Below are 14,222 nucleotides of genomic sequence, written 5' to 3'. Positions count from 1 at the left end.
TGCGGTTCACCATTTCCAGCCAATGGGACCAGCGGGAAGCAACATGGGTCACAGGGACGTTCTGGCTGCCACTTCCTGCAGCTTCCATTGGCTGGGAACAGCAAACCGCGGCCACTGGGAGCTGTGGGCTGCCATGCCTGCGGACAGTCAATGTAAACAAACTGTCTCGTGGCTGGCCAGCAGATTACCCTGAAGGGCTGCAGGTTGCCTACCACTGCACTAAAGTCAATGAGAGTTTTACTACTGACTTAAATGTGAGCAGAGTTAGGTAAACACTGTACACTTCAGAAAAATCCCATCCTTAATAGGCCCTGATGGGCTCTATTCTATGATGATTCTTCTATGGCCCTAATAGCTAAGTATCTAAGAACCTTCCAGAAGAAATTAAGGGAAGTGACTAACATCCATTACGATAACCATTATTTTTTATTTGTATTCAATAGCACATAGGAGAGCTAGTGATTGACTTGGATCCCACTGTATGAGCCATTTTACAACACAGAACAAAAAGATAGCTTCCATATAGTTTAAGTGTATTTATTTCTTTGGGGTGGGCAAGAAAAATGGTGTTGAGGATTTTTTTCATATTTTTCAAAAATGTAATATATGTACCCTTTGCTATGCCTGTATATTAGCAAAAGCAAGGTTGAAGAAGTGCGCCTTGAATTTGGAGCAGAAAGTGGTGAGGTTTGTGATGGTTTTATTTCTGTGGGAATTTGTCCCTCAGACTTGGACCGGCCCGAGAGAGCTGTGTCCTATACAAATGAGCTTCACTATTGCTGTGAAAGTGCATGACAACCAAGCGAAACTGACCATAAACAACTCAGATAATTTCTACTCTATAGTTGGAGGCTAACTTCTGCAAACCCTAACTCACAGGAGTAATTTTTATTCTATTGCAGAGTAAGGACTACTCCCTTGAGAAAGGGTTTGCAGGACAGGTCCGTGACTGACAAAGAAAACGTAAATTAAGGCACCCGATCTAGCAAAGCGCTTTAGCATATGCTTATCAAGTACACAAGACGTCTGATTGAATTAAATGGGACTACTAGTGTGATTAAAATTAAGCACGGGCTTAAGTGCTTTGCTGGACAAAGGCTAAAATGAACAAAACAGTGGAAAGTGAATATGATTCTAGTGAATTCTTTTAGTTTTAATAATTTTATAAAATATTATTTATATTTTGACAGTTGAAAGACAAGTGGAGCAACACTGTCGTATATTCTTAATTTTTAAGTATATTTGTGTGCAATGTAAAAGGTTTTGACTGTAACTTTTGAGGTTCTTATTTCCAAAGTGTTATAATGCTGTAAAGTGCACCCTTTCAATGTTAATTTATTGTTTGTTTGATCTTTGTATATGTACTTTTGGTGACTGAAAGAAATATTTAACAAAGCTATAATTTAAAAAAAAGTGATTTTTTGACTTTCTGAGCCAGAATGAGCTTTTATACAGATCTCTTTCCCAATATTCATAATGTATCAAAGGTTAGCAAGTAAGTGTTAAGAGAGGAAAGTACAAGTTATGCTTATTAAAAAATGAAGAGGTGTCTATTAAAAGATAAAACTTAAGCATTCAAACTAAAAATATATTGGATAAGGCCCAAGACACATTATGATTAGTGATTGTGAATATTTAATATAATTATAACATTCATGCCAATGTTTCATAAGTCGTCAAACAACATGGTGACAAATTTCAAGTTCTCTTCTCCCTTTGTCACCCAGACAACACAGAGTCTGCAGTGTACTAATTTTACAATTGCCGGAGGAAAAGGATCACCAGTCCCCTCTAGGCTCTGACAGAGAAACACCCTTTACATCCATCACACTATTCACGAAGCCCTTTTGAAACTACTTGTTAATGCTCATTCTCCTACTGCCCTCAAGTTCACATTTTAATAGCCATTTCTTCTGACCATGATCCATAAAATCATTACATAGGCACTTTCATCTACAAAGAGAGGCGAAAAAACTGCTGAACTCAAGAGAAAAATAAAGTAATCTCTGGCATGTTACTTAAATGCATTGATTTAGTATAAAAACCTTTCCATTCAATCAGCGTGGATTCATTCAGCTAATGTTTTACTGCACTGACACCAGCTATTTCCATGATCTGGAATCTCAACAGTACCAGTGTGGCTGGAAGTAATGACGGTACATAATAAATCCACTGGATTTTTACCACTTAAGCTAACTGCTCGCTGTTCAGATAATAGAAGCACTCCTACAACATTTTACAACTACAAAATGCTTTACAAACAAAAGGAAGGCACCAGTAAATTGGACTTAACTAATTAATCTTCACACATCCCTATGAAGTATTATTATCCCCATTTTACAGTTAAGGAAACTGAAGCAGAGAAATTAATTGACTTGCCCAAGTTGAAAGAGGGAATCAGCAGCAGAGTCAGAATTAGAATTCAGCAGTTCTTGCTCCTAGTCTTTTGTTCAGACCACTAGAACAAATGTATCATAGGGATTAATGAGAAGGGGATTTTCTGTGGAGTGAGAAGAGCCAACAAAACAAAACAAGGAGAGGGATTAATTCTGATAGAACTCAGAATACTAAACTCATCCTCCTTGTTAGAACTCACTTCCAACAGCATTCTGATGAGCCCTCTACAGAATTTCCTGGATCAAGATACAGACCTTTTTCAATAAAATAGCTGTTTTCAGTAAACAAGCAATGGGAAGAACTTGCTGAAACAGACAAGCTTTTTGATCCAATTTGAAAGGAAATACTGTCCCTGTATATTCAGTGGTTTTGCTGGAAATTCATTAAATCTCTAAACAGATGCATACTTTAAAGGTTATCCATTAAAGACGAAGCAACAGACTAGTTCAAGGTTGTGTGCATTAAATGTTCAGGGGTAGAATTTGTTTCTTCTTTTTTTTTTTAAATCCCTCAACAGTTCTATCAAACAAGCAAAATAAAAGGACCTCTCTCTCTCTCTCTCTCTATTTGAAGGGTTAGTTAAAATTCACAAACCGTATACATTAGAGCTCAATATTACATTCCCACAGTAACTACTGTATTATGATACTCATGAATGATACCCTCACAGTTACTACAAAATTTCAAACTGGCCTCGGGGCTCCATATATCAAGGGAAGTCCTGTTTTGGGACCAGTTTTGTGATGCTTGTTCACTGAGTTGGTAGAACTCAAGCACATCCTAGGGATGACAAGCCTGGCCTCCAGAAGAATGGGCCAGGCAGCATTACAGATCCAATATTCCATGCGTATTTTATGGGGACACATTTACAGGCAGATAGTGGTGTTAATCTAGAAGAAGCTACTCCCTTGGCCAGAAAACCAAACCGGTGAAGACAACAATCTACTTAGACAGAGTAAATTAATAAAATGATAAAGAATAATTAATAACAGCTTCATCTACATACACATACATTGCTGAAATGCTGTCATCTCTTGGCTAATGGGGGCTAGCTAAGTGGTGTACAATGAGATACCCAACACTGGTGAGTAGGCAAATTTTGGATGAGGACAAACATTTGGCCAGCTTTTGTTCTGACCCAGGACAAACTCTTGCTCTTACAAACATAATATGAAATCTTAAATTTCCATTCAAAGGAGACAGGAAAGTAACAAATCAAAAACAGGAAGAGATATGGACAATTAGGAAGTAATTAAGACCATTATCAATACTGTAGCTGATGACAAAAAGCAATTAAGGAAATACTGGGAAAATGTGAACGTACACAGATCAGCAGGTCTCAGTGATTTGTATCCTAGAGTGGTAAGTGAACCAGCTAACTAATTTACTAAACCACTAATAACCATTTTTGAAAAATCATGGAGCAGCCATGACAGTTGCAGATAAATTTTGTTGGAAATTGTGTGTTAATTCAAACCTGAAACTCTAAACAGAGTTGGAAGGGTGTAAACCACACAGATTTAACCCATTAAAATGTTTGCTCAAGCCAAAGTGAAGTGAAACCCTAGGTTTTGCATAGATTTAATTAGCAATAGTGTCAATTATTAGTCTAAATGGAAAATAAAAATACATGGCTATTAGTGCTTCTACCTTTCTAGGAAATAACTGGTAAAGTTTCAACTCAAGCAGACTTAACCCTACTTTAAAATTTACAAAGCATCTAACATTGTGTCTTGGCCTGTCTTGGATTATTTTATTTTTATATATATGTCTAGTTTTATCTTCAGTCACCAAGTCAGATGTGGCAACACTGGAAAACAACTCCATGTATGTCCCCAAATTATTTTTTAATGTCAAATAATCTCTTTCCTCGTCCTTGGCCTCAGTATAATAACGCAAAACAAAAAGTTTTAACTCAAGTGCCACAAGCTAGTGAATTTTACGGAGAAATTAGAGAATACAAAGACTGCTAATAACATTTTGAATATGATGTTAGCTAAAGTTGTTTTTGCAATTATTTTAAAACAAAAGGTGCACCATTGAGTCCTTTTAAAAAAAGGCATTCTTTGAATAACAGTTTTCCACAAAATTATCAGTTTTTTACCTTACAGAATAACAGCATGTATCATGGTTTGTTTGTTGTATTACCTTGTGGTCCATACTGGCTCATCTGAGGCCCATAAGTACCACTTGAATTACTCTGCTGGAAACTACCAATCCCAGGATGCATTTGGCCTCCAGGTGAAGGATGTGGTGACATGGAAGGCCCTGTTTGTTGAGGTCCATATTGGGATATTTGTGGGTTCCTTTGTATGCCTGCCATAAAACCTAAAGAGAGATAAATAGAAAAACAAAAATGTAAATACAGAACTTTCACTTTAATACTTCTGAAGACATTTATATTTTCTCTTTAAGGGATCCCCTTCCTTATGAAGAAACTTTTAAAATAATTTTCAAAGTAAAGATTCCCAGACAACAGAAAGCTGTAATTCCTCACATCAGAAAACAAACAGAACCAGAGACAATAAGTCAAAATCTCTGCTGGCATAACTCCACTGCAGTCCGCAAAGAAGTTGACTCAAAATCCAAGGTCAAGAGATGGGGCTCACAAATTTTTATTTTCCAAAGAAGGGCAGTGGAGTCCTACTTATTTTATTTTAATTAAATTGAAAGACAATTTAAAAAACGGAAAGTCTCCAGAAACAGAATTAACAGCAATTCTGTTCACTGTAATAAAAATAGCTAAATTCACCAGGGGAGGGGAGGTGGGAGGATCATTGTGTAGGAGCTTTAGCATCTGACTGTTTGCTACCAGAACACAGTGCTTTTTTGTCCAGTAATGTGGCATTTCCATCAATACTTCTATTACCTGTGCCACTTATAAGAGCTCCAAACATCACTGAAAAGAGGAGCAGGATGTAGCAGTCATAAATAAAGTATACCTAAAGGTCCCCATCCATTTTCCAGATCCTTATTCCACCAATTTAGAGGCATCTATATTGTCATCAACACATCTGAACTCCATACTTTTTTATTTTCCCTCCATAAATGAAAAGTATTAATGAATCACATTTTTGATATATAGTTCAATTTACAATCAGCGGTCTAATAAAATTAATTAAAAATCAACAGCCCTATAAAGTCATAGTAGTAACCCCACAAAATGGGAGGGAAGAGAGGGGATTCTATGAAACTTTTATTTTTCCAATAATAAAAAAGAAAAGAAAAGAAAAAAGAAAAGAAAAGAAAAGAAAAGAAAAGAAAAATCTTACAAAATGCAGCCCACCAAATGTCTGTACACAATTACTAGTTTTGCGGGTTTTTTTCTCTGAGAGTCTTCAGTTCTGCTTTTAACTCTGATGATGATTTGCTGAGGAGACAGCAAGTCATTCTCTGTTTTCTTGAGGAAAGGTAATTTCTTACCTGTCCTGTTTGCTTGTTAAGATCTGTCTTTACATTTGCCTGAAAAAAGCCCCCTCAACTCAACATTATAGAGAAAGTTTTGAGTAACAGAGTTTTTTCACTACTCTTCAAGCACAAATAGAATTACATATAGTGAGGCAAAAGCATGTTAAGCCTTGAAGTTGTATTTGAATAAAGGTTACTGTTCAAATACAAAATGTTAGGCAGCAAGAATATGAAGATATTCAAATAAAAAATGAAAGATCTTTTGTTATTTTTTCTCAAGTACTGCAGACACTTTTGACTCAATATTCAGTGGGATTAGACAGTCTAAAATGGCAATTTTACTACAGTGGAGAGATAGCATTTTCAGATTCTACAGCACAGTATAAAATGCTGGATCTGGCTTGCTGGATGTGTTGATGCTGCCATATTCAGATTCTGCAGAATGTAAGTGTTCATGAAAAAAAAAAAAAGAGTAAGTTTCTGTCCTTCATGATTGCAAACAAAACCTTCCAAAATGCAGAGTACAAACTCATGTAGTGTTGTCTTCTGGGACTGGAGAGATCAGACACAAAAGCTCTGAAAGGTGTCTGTTTCTCCTTCTCTCCATTAATCTAATTGGGGGAAGAGGGTTAACGCTAAAGCCTACTGACACCTTAAACGTCAGATTTAAAGAGATAAGAATATTATGCCATTGCTTGTATTAGTTGTGGAATGGAGGAGGGTAAAAATGAAGCCCATAGATGAGTATTGGGAAACTGGAAGTTGCTGCAGGGAAGGAAATTCAGAAGGAAGAAAGAAGGAGAGATACAAAGATAAGGAAGTGGGAGAGAAAAAGAGAAAGGAGTTTGGTGAAAAGAAGTGGCAAAAAAAGGGGCAGTGGCCCTAACTGTAGGCATATTTTCCCCACTCAGTGATACTGAGTGTGACAAAGTATTGAACATTTAATAAATTATTATTGTAGTGTGAGGAATTGGGTAGTATACCTTTAAATAGTTTGTGAGCCCAGAGTCTAGAGGAAGCAAACAGTATGCACTGTTGCGTGGCAAGACAAATCATGGTAGTCAAGGTCAAAAGAGATGCCTTGAAGACAGGGTAATACCAATTGGGAACTTCCGTACTTCCAGACTGGGAGAATTTATGTGGGTTTTGTATTCAGCTCTGTTTTGAGACAGACTCCTACACTGTAAAATAGTTTACTTTACTACGCAGACAAAACTTATTACAAAAAATCTGCGGCCAGAGGACATCACTGTAACTAATTTAAATCCTAACATAATAGTTGGCATGAAATAAATGTTAATATTTCCAACAGACACCACCTGTATCACACTCCTGGGATCCATTTCAATGAAACATTCTGTACTAGCTGCACTATAAGTCTTTTATTATAAAGATAGTAAACCCACTTCTATATCCAGTAAGCACATAAAGTACACAGCCTTCCTATTCACAATGGACCTTTTAATCTATATGACATGGTTAACTTTCCAAATGTTGCACTGGCTAAAAAGATTCCTCAGCCAGCCTATTATCACTCCTAATACCTTCTTGACCATCCTGGCTATAGTGGACAAACTAAAAGGCAATGATTTGTATTGGTAGTGATGATTTGCACAGGTGGACAGGGCCTGATGGGTATGTGCAGATACATTTCTTCCACCTCCACTGACATTGGAAGGTCTCCTGAAGAGACTGCAACAACAATGGAAGGAAGAGTCTCCATCCCAAATGACCTCTTGTTCAGCTTCTAGAGCTTTTGGTTGAACTGGACAGCTCCTGCATCTTTGTCTGACCACAAAGCAAAGGGAGTGAATCCTCATCAGCTTTTGAACTGAGGGACTGGTTCTACTGCCCCGGCTTTCAGAAGATGTGAGATTTCTCTCAGGATGGTTTGGTGTTTCTTGTTATCTTTTGAGATTGGAGAGGGGAGGAAGGTACGATGTGATGGAACCTGGAGATGCAGAGAGAACATCTGTGCTACATTATCTTTTGTTCCCAACTGTCTGAGACCAGTTAAAATCATGTCCTTAGAAATGGGATATCCTGCCCCCTAAGGCCTATTTCTGGAGAGAAATAGGTTGTGTTTCAGTACCACTGTTGATGTGAACTGGAAGGAGGGATTGGATTGGGTCCTGATCTGGATTTCCCTGAGACAGGCCATTCTCCCATGGGTCCATGGAGAAGTCCAAGCTTGTTTCCAAATATCTGCAGGAAGCCCAAATATCTTAGAAAGGAAACTGGTTCATGATCAAAAAATTAAAGTTCTCACACCAAAAAGAGAAAACTGCATCAATTTTAGGAATCTTATCAAGAGGGCAGGGAACAGCTGGCATTCATTCATTTTTCCTTGCTTGCACATTTTCCCACAAGTGTTCATTTTATAATCAGAACAAAAAAGAAATACATTTTCTTTCTAACAATTAGATTTAAGATAAAGTTTTTTTGATTTTTTTTAAAAGAAGAGAAGTAGGATTACGTTAGGGTTACATTTGAGTGGGAATGGGGTGGTCAAATAACTAGATTGCATCAGATGTGTCAGTCTGTGTGACAAGTTTGCTTCTTTTAGGAAACTGCTGTAAAACAGCAGTATGCTTAGCCTTAAAAAATCATCATGGAAATGCACTCATCAACAAACAAAATCTATTTATGGTAATGGAGGAACAAACTATATTTTACTAGCCATCAAAATAAGAAATTATTTGCCACAGGAAAATATGCAAATGAGATTTGGTAAGGGTGAGCTATTTAAAGAGTAGCTGAATAAAGTGTATGCTGTTGTATTTTTAAGATGTATAGAATGTTTTTATTTACATATTTCTTTTTAAAAAATAAACTTTTTATTAAGTACACAATTCATAAAGGCGTTAAAGTTGCCTTTGCGTTTTGCAGGAAACAAGTGAAATTGTAGCAGACTACCTATTAATAGCTATATAATTAACTTAAGATAAAATACATTTCTACATTCAAATAAAACATACATGTAAAGTTTTAAATGGCTAGGTACAAATTGATCTCTTTTTAGTAAAATGCAAAAATAAAACACACGGTCTTTGTTATTGACAATGAAAAATTGTCTTTTCCTTCAGAAAGGGCCAGAAAAAGTAAATGGCATTTTTACAGTATCCTACACATCACTGATACTTATTTGTGTCTGAAACGTTTATCAGACGTTTACCAGAGATTTAAAATTTTATTTTTTCTCTTCATATGTATGTACATATATATGTATAACATGCTACTAGATGCTTCATGAACTAATGCACTCAGACTCACTTAGGCCATGTCTAGGCTACAGGCATTACAGCAGCACAGTTATGGTACTGTAGTGCCGTAGTGTAGATGCTTCCTACAGTGAGAGAAGGGTTTTTTCCTTTGTTGTAATCCATCTCTCTGAACGGTGGTAGCTAGGTCGATGACATTTTTTTCCATTGACATAGCCATGCCTGCACTGGGGGTTACGCTGGAATATCTATGGTGCTCAGGGGTGTGAATTTTTCACTTTCTCTGAAAGATATAGCTATGCTGACCTAACTTTTAAATGTAGACCAAGCCTAATTCATATTTGTACAATGCCCACCATCACTATATATTTACTGAATATGGTTATATTCCAGGGCTATCTATCAAGCACTAATCAATTTCTGAACTGCAGTCCTAGTACGTAGTGGGCTCTACTTTAAAATCTGAGAGGGATTCTTTCAATGTTTCATATTTCTGGTTTGGACTCTGGAGAGCTTCCTTCCAGGACATGACACTCAGGGCATGTCTACACTGCAAACATAAGTCAACTTACAGCCCCTGCCCCCTCTCCTGGGCTCTTGGCTCCCTGGTCCCCACCAGGAGCACGGCAGCTGCCCATTGGAGAGCTCTGTGTGTGGAGCCTGGGCAGCTGTCTGGCTCTGAGCAGGGAGCTGGGAGCCTGGGCGGAAGACCCGCTCAGAAAGGGCAGCTGGGAGGCAGCTGGGCTGGAGCTGGACCTCCCTTCCTGCCCCAGAGTGACAGCCCAAGCCACGTAAAAGACCATAGTTAGAATCACATTTTGCACACGACTTTGTTTATTTTTCTTACTTGCCCAGGAGCAGAGGTTTTTATTCAAAGTTAAAAGTAGGGGGCAGGGTGTATGTTGAATGCGGTTCAAAGGAGCTGCTTTCTTAAGGGAGAGAGGAGGCACAAAATCCGTTTTTGTATTTGATTGAATAAACGATTAATAGAACACTAAATACAAACATTTGAGAAGTGGTACCCTCCTTTCAACTGAAGGGTAGCAACATTATAAAATCAATTAGCAACAGAATCAAAAGAACAATGGTGAAGCCTGGGTACTCAGTTAATGGCCCCTAAAAAAACGTCTTTTTCCACTTCATGAACTATCAATTCCTGGATTCTAAAAAATGCTGAAGGATCTCAAAATTCTATGGGGGAAAAAATACTCAGGGTTGATGTAAGCTCTGACTCATCATTCATTCTACAATAAATTCTAAAGCTTTTTGGGAAAAAAATATTTTATTTCTGCCATACCAGCTATGCAGAAATCAAATTTCTACATTCAGCTGTTTCATTAGCTAGCATGAACCTCAACTTCTTCTACAAGTGCATCAGGATGCTACTAAAAACATTCAAGGTTCTTTGGGCCACAATTAACACACAACATGTGTTCTCTTTGGCACCTTGACAATTTATTTTCATCTTGACATCTGCTATTATTTGCAGACTGATTGCCTTGTTTCTTTGCACCAGTTCAACAAAAGATGTTTCTTTGCATGTGTGAAATAATAGTCACACAACGCACCACCTTAGCAAAATCATCTCCAACTGCAGAGACAGCGAGAGTGATTGCTCCTCTTCACAAAGAGGCCAAGTTTCTATTTGGGGGGAGGTGAGGATATTGGATCTGTTGCATTTATTTATTTTTTTAAAATTCCTATTATTCTTTAATATCTTACAATATCTTAATTGTTTATTTTTCAGCCAGTTTCTCTTGACAATGCCAGTAGCTTTGGGGAAGATGGAAACTAATGACCTAGCTAAGGCTTTAACCCAGACCCCCTAGCATTCTACCAGCTGTGCTATTAGGTTAACTGGCTGACTCTCTCCCAGTTCTTTCTCTGATATTACAAAACCCTGTCTAGGTATGGCATGCAATAATATTTAAATTTCTTCACACCCCCAGCCCTGCTCAGCTACTGCCTAGCCTTGAAATTCATATACTCTATCACTGATAAACTGGAATCAGGGGAAGGATCAGACAGATTACCCAGATGGTAGCTTGGGAAGAAAAATCCAACTATTCCTTATACAACTCTTGCCTAATGCTCTCTGGTGTAAAGTTTAAGTGCAGCACTGTGGGTAGATTGTGGAGTCCTCAACACACTGACAGAGGCAAAGACTGCTGTTCATGTGGCCCTTAATACACTATCTCACATGCAAACAATGTATTATCGCAGCACACATGGTACATGATGCCTTTTGCCATGGAAACTGGGACAACAGTAAACTGCAGTTAGAAAAAACAGATCCACAATAATTTCACTTGTTAGCATGGTTTGCAAAAAATGAATCTGAGCATCAGTGTGAAAACTCCAAGGAGTCTGTCTGCTTTATACAAATGACATTTGTCTGTTTCCCCCATAACATGCATACTTATGAAAATAAAAGATGAAAGAGTGGAAGGAAGGGCATTTTTCAGTGTGTTAATCTGTAGCATCTGCAGGCTTTATGGTCAGAACTTCAGGTCTGAAAAATTTAGTGTCCTGGAGACTCAGGTTCAAATCTCCACTGGATTGCTCAGCGCTTCCTTCTTATGAGGTAAATATACTGAATTCCATGAAGTATGCAAGGTTTTGAGCACAAGACCATAAATATATATAGTGTGTCCTGTCTGTCTTACATGGACATAAAATGTTATGTGACATTTTTCATAAATGAAAAATTAGCCTATTGTCTTTGGCCCCAAAATGTCCCTGTCCTCACACTGTTTTACCACATGCTGTGGTCTGTTGATTTTTGCCTTCCCCATTTCTGGCAGCAGCTCCTCAGTGATAAATGTATATATTGTAGTTTGCAAAGCCATTTGGGATCCTTTAGAAGGAAAAGACCTAAATAAATATAAGCTATTGTTAAATATATTATTTAGATCTTAGATATTTTATGTACGGACTTAAAAAGAAATAAGGAAGTTCAGATTAGCCATTCAATATTTTTAGGGAGGCCTCATATAAAGGTTAATTAAGGTAATGTAAATACCAAATCTCTCTGAAATTATAATGCTGCTCAATAGGCAGACCAGAGGCAACTCAGATGTTAAAAGCCATGATCGGAAGCTGTCCCAAGGATAGCGATCAGATTCAGTAACTTTACAGTAAGCCTGGTGACAGGAACAACGACTGTCACTTTGTCAAGTTCTTTATCACTGACTGGTTGTGGCTTATTTCACTCCCAGACCCCAGAGGCACAAAATTCAGAGGCTGTCTAATGAAGTCAGTGGAAACTTTTCTGTAGAGAAGCCTCAGTGTTAGCAACTGTATAAACTCTCTTAGACTAATTCAATTCCCCTCCCCTAACCTCAAAAAAAGAATTCCCAATTTAATTTAAAAGATATAATAAAGATTCATTCTCAAGTATAACTATATTTAACATCTGCAAGAAAAGAGCAATGACCAGCTGGTAGTGTACAAAATTTATCTGGAGATTTGGTTCCAGGTCTTGATTGTACCGGTCTCATTATTTACTCTGAACCCCACTTCTGTGGTTGGGCAGTTTATGAAAGTGGCCTATTATCTCTCCTAAAACACACCCCAGGCCCTTTCAATTCTTCTTGAAAAAAGGCAATACTGTTGTATATTTAGCATCATGCCACAACTGATCAGTTCACTCCGAAGCTGAAGCTGGCTGGTGAAGGGAATATGTCTGATACCCAAATCCGATCTGAAGCCCATATCCCTCAATTGCTGAAACTGGCATTTGGATTCTTTAAGAATTAACTTGGTTTGGCATCATGCATCACTTTAAATACTGTAAAACAAATAAAGCAACAGTCTCCCTTCAACATTTGCTATGCAACAGGCGAAAGGTCATTCAGACTCTAATGACCCAAAGCAGAGGACAAAGCAGAGACTTTGCAACCCAGCTCCCCTGATTATTCATATGACTTGCATCATTCCAGAAAAAAAATGCAACGGTAAAACAACCAGACATACTGATGATGACCTTTCTTCCCTTAAAAGTTGTGTGTGAAATGAGGACTCACGAAAGTGAGAGATGAACAGTGATGCCCAGAGTCATACAGAGAGCCAAATTCTTCCCTAGTGCAAGTCGGCAAAACCCATGTTCACTTCGATGGGAGGTACACCTGAGCTGAATTTGGTCCTCAAGAGAACCAGATGCAGCACAAGCTTCCCCAATACAATTCTGCCAACTATTTGATCACTTTTATATGTGCTTGTGTCGCCACTTGGAAGAAGGGGGAGGAGGAAGAGCACTGAGACTGTTCAGTAATGCCATTCAAGTTGAGAAAAACTGTTTTTATGGGATAGCCTTATAACGAATAACTGCTTCTAAAAATCTGTAATGGCTTCAGCTGAAGTCTGCTCTGTGTCTCACATGAAACACTTCACTGGTTGTCCAGAACACAATTCACCCAGTAGTAGGTTGCTGGGCATGTAGATTTTTTCCACGTTGGCATGCTGTTCATGTATGTCAGCTTGAGCTAGCTCTGCTGCACTCACTCACTTGGAGAAAGGGGTGAAAGCAGAAGACACCCAAACATACCTGTGGCTTTGCACTCTGGTGCACAGCTTGAGCGCCTTCCCTTTTAAGAGCCTGAAACACTTCAGCCTACCTCAAGTAAACTTATTACCAAGTCTGATTTAACCTTAAGTGGTGTCATCGTTAACATGGCAAGCAGAAGAATTTTAATGACAGGAATCATTTCATTCTCTGGCTCCTCTGTGCTCTGAGTAGATCCCAAATCCCCAAATGAGAGCAAAAATGTAAGGAGGAGGGGGGAGCTTTTTAAGATCTGAAAGCAAACTACCGTATCTTTTTTGTTGCAATCAGAGTTCTTTGATCTATTCTTTCTTTCTTTCTTTTTTTAAGATGAGGAATAGATTTCAGGGAGAAGTCTCTATCATCAAATGTCAGTATTAAACCAAACTGGAATCTATGCCATCTGAACAAGGAAAAATGTTTATATTTTATTATAAGAAATTAAATAATGGTGAAGTTTGTGTAGCGACAGTGTATATATGAGGAAAGAAAATAACTTGAAAGGGGATAACAAAAACTTCATGAAATCTAATGAGTAAATTTGCAGTTTATAGTTACAGAAATTCAGCTTGCTGTTTCATTTTTTGTAGGGAAGCACAAAGAAAACATCAAAGTGCCTGATCACATCCCATCTGTTACTACCTCTTTCTGTA

General features: G+C 37.9%; 1 protein-coding gene across 16 annotated transcripts in view; it reads right to left on the bottom strand.

Annotated features, from left to right (window-relative positions):
* ARID1B (AT-rich interaction domain 1B) overlaps positions 1-14,222 on the bottom strand; it is a 405,620-nt gene that overhangs the window by 85,170 nt on the left and 306,228 nt on the right. For all 16 annotated transcript variants that reach the window (XM_078852208.1, XM_073337738.2, XM_073337743.2 and 13 more), the window contains one exon: positions 4,546-4,725. In XM_078852208.1, coding sequence (XP_078708334.1) covers positions 4,546-4,725 — 180 coding nt within the window. The remainder of the gene's footprint in view (positions 1-4,545; positions 4,726-14,222) is intronic.

The sequence above is a fragment of the Lepidochelys kempii genome, chromosome 3 (genome assembly GCF_965140285.1).
Source record: "Lepidochelys kempii isolate rLepKem1 chromosome 3, rLepKem1.hap1, whole genome shotgun sequence".
NCBI lineage: Eukaryota > Metazoa > Chordata > Testudines > Cheloniidae > Lepidochelys > Lepidochelys kempii.
The sequence above is the reverse complement of the archived record's forward strand: the minus strand, read 5'-3'. Positions and strand labels throughout refer to the sequence as shown.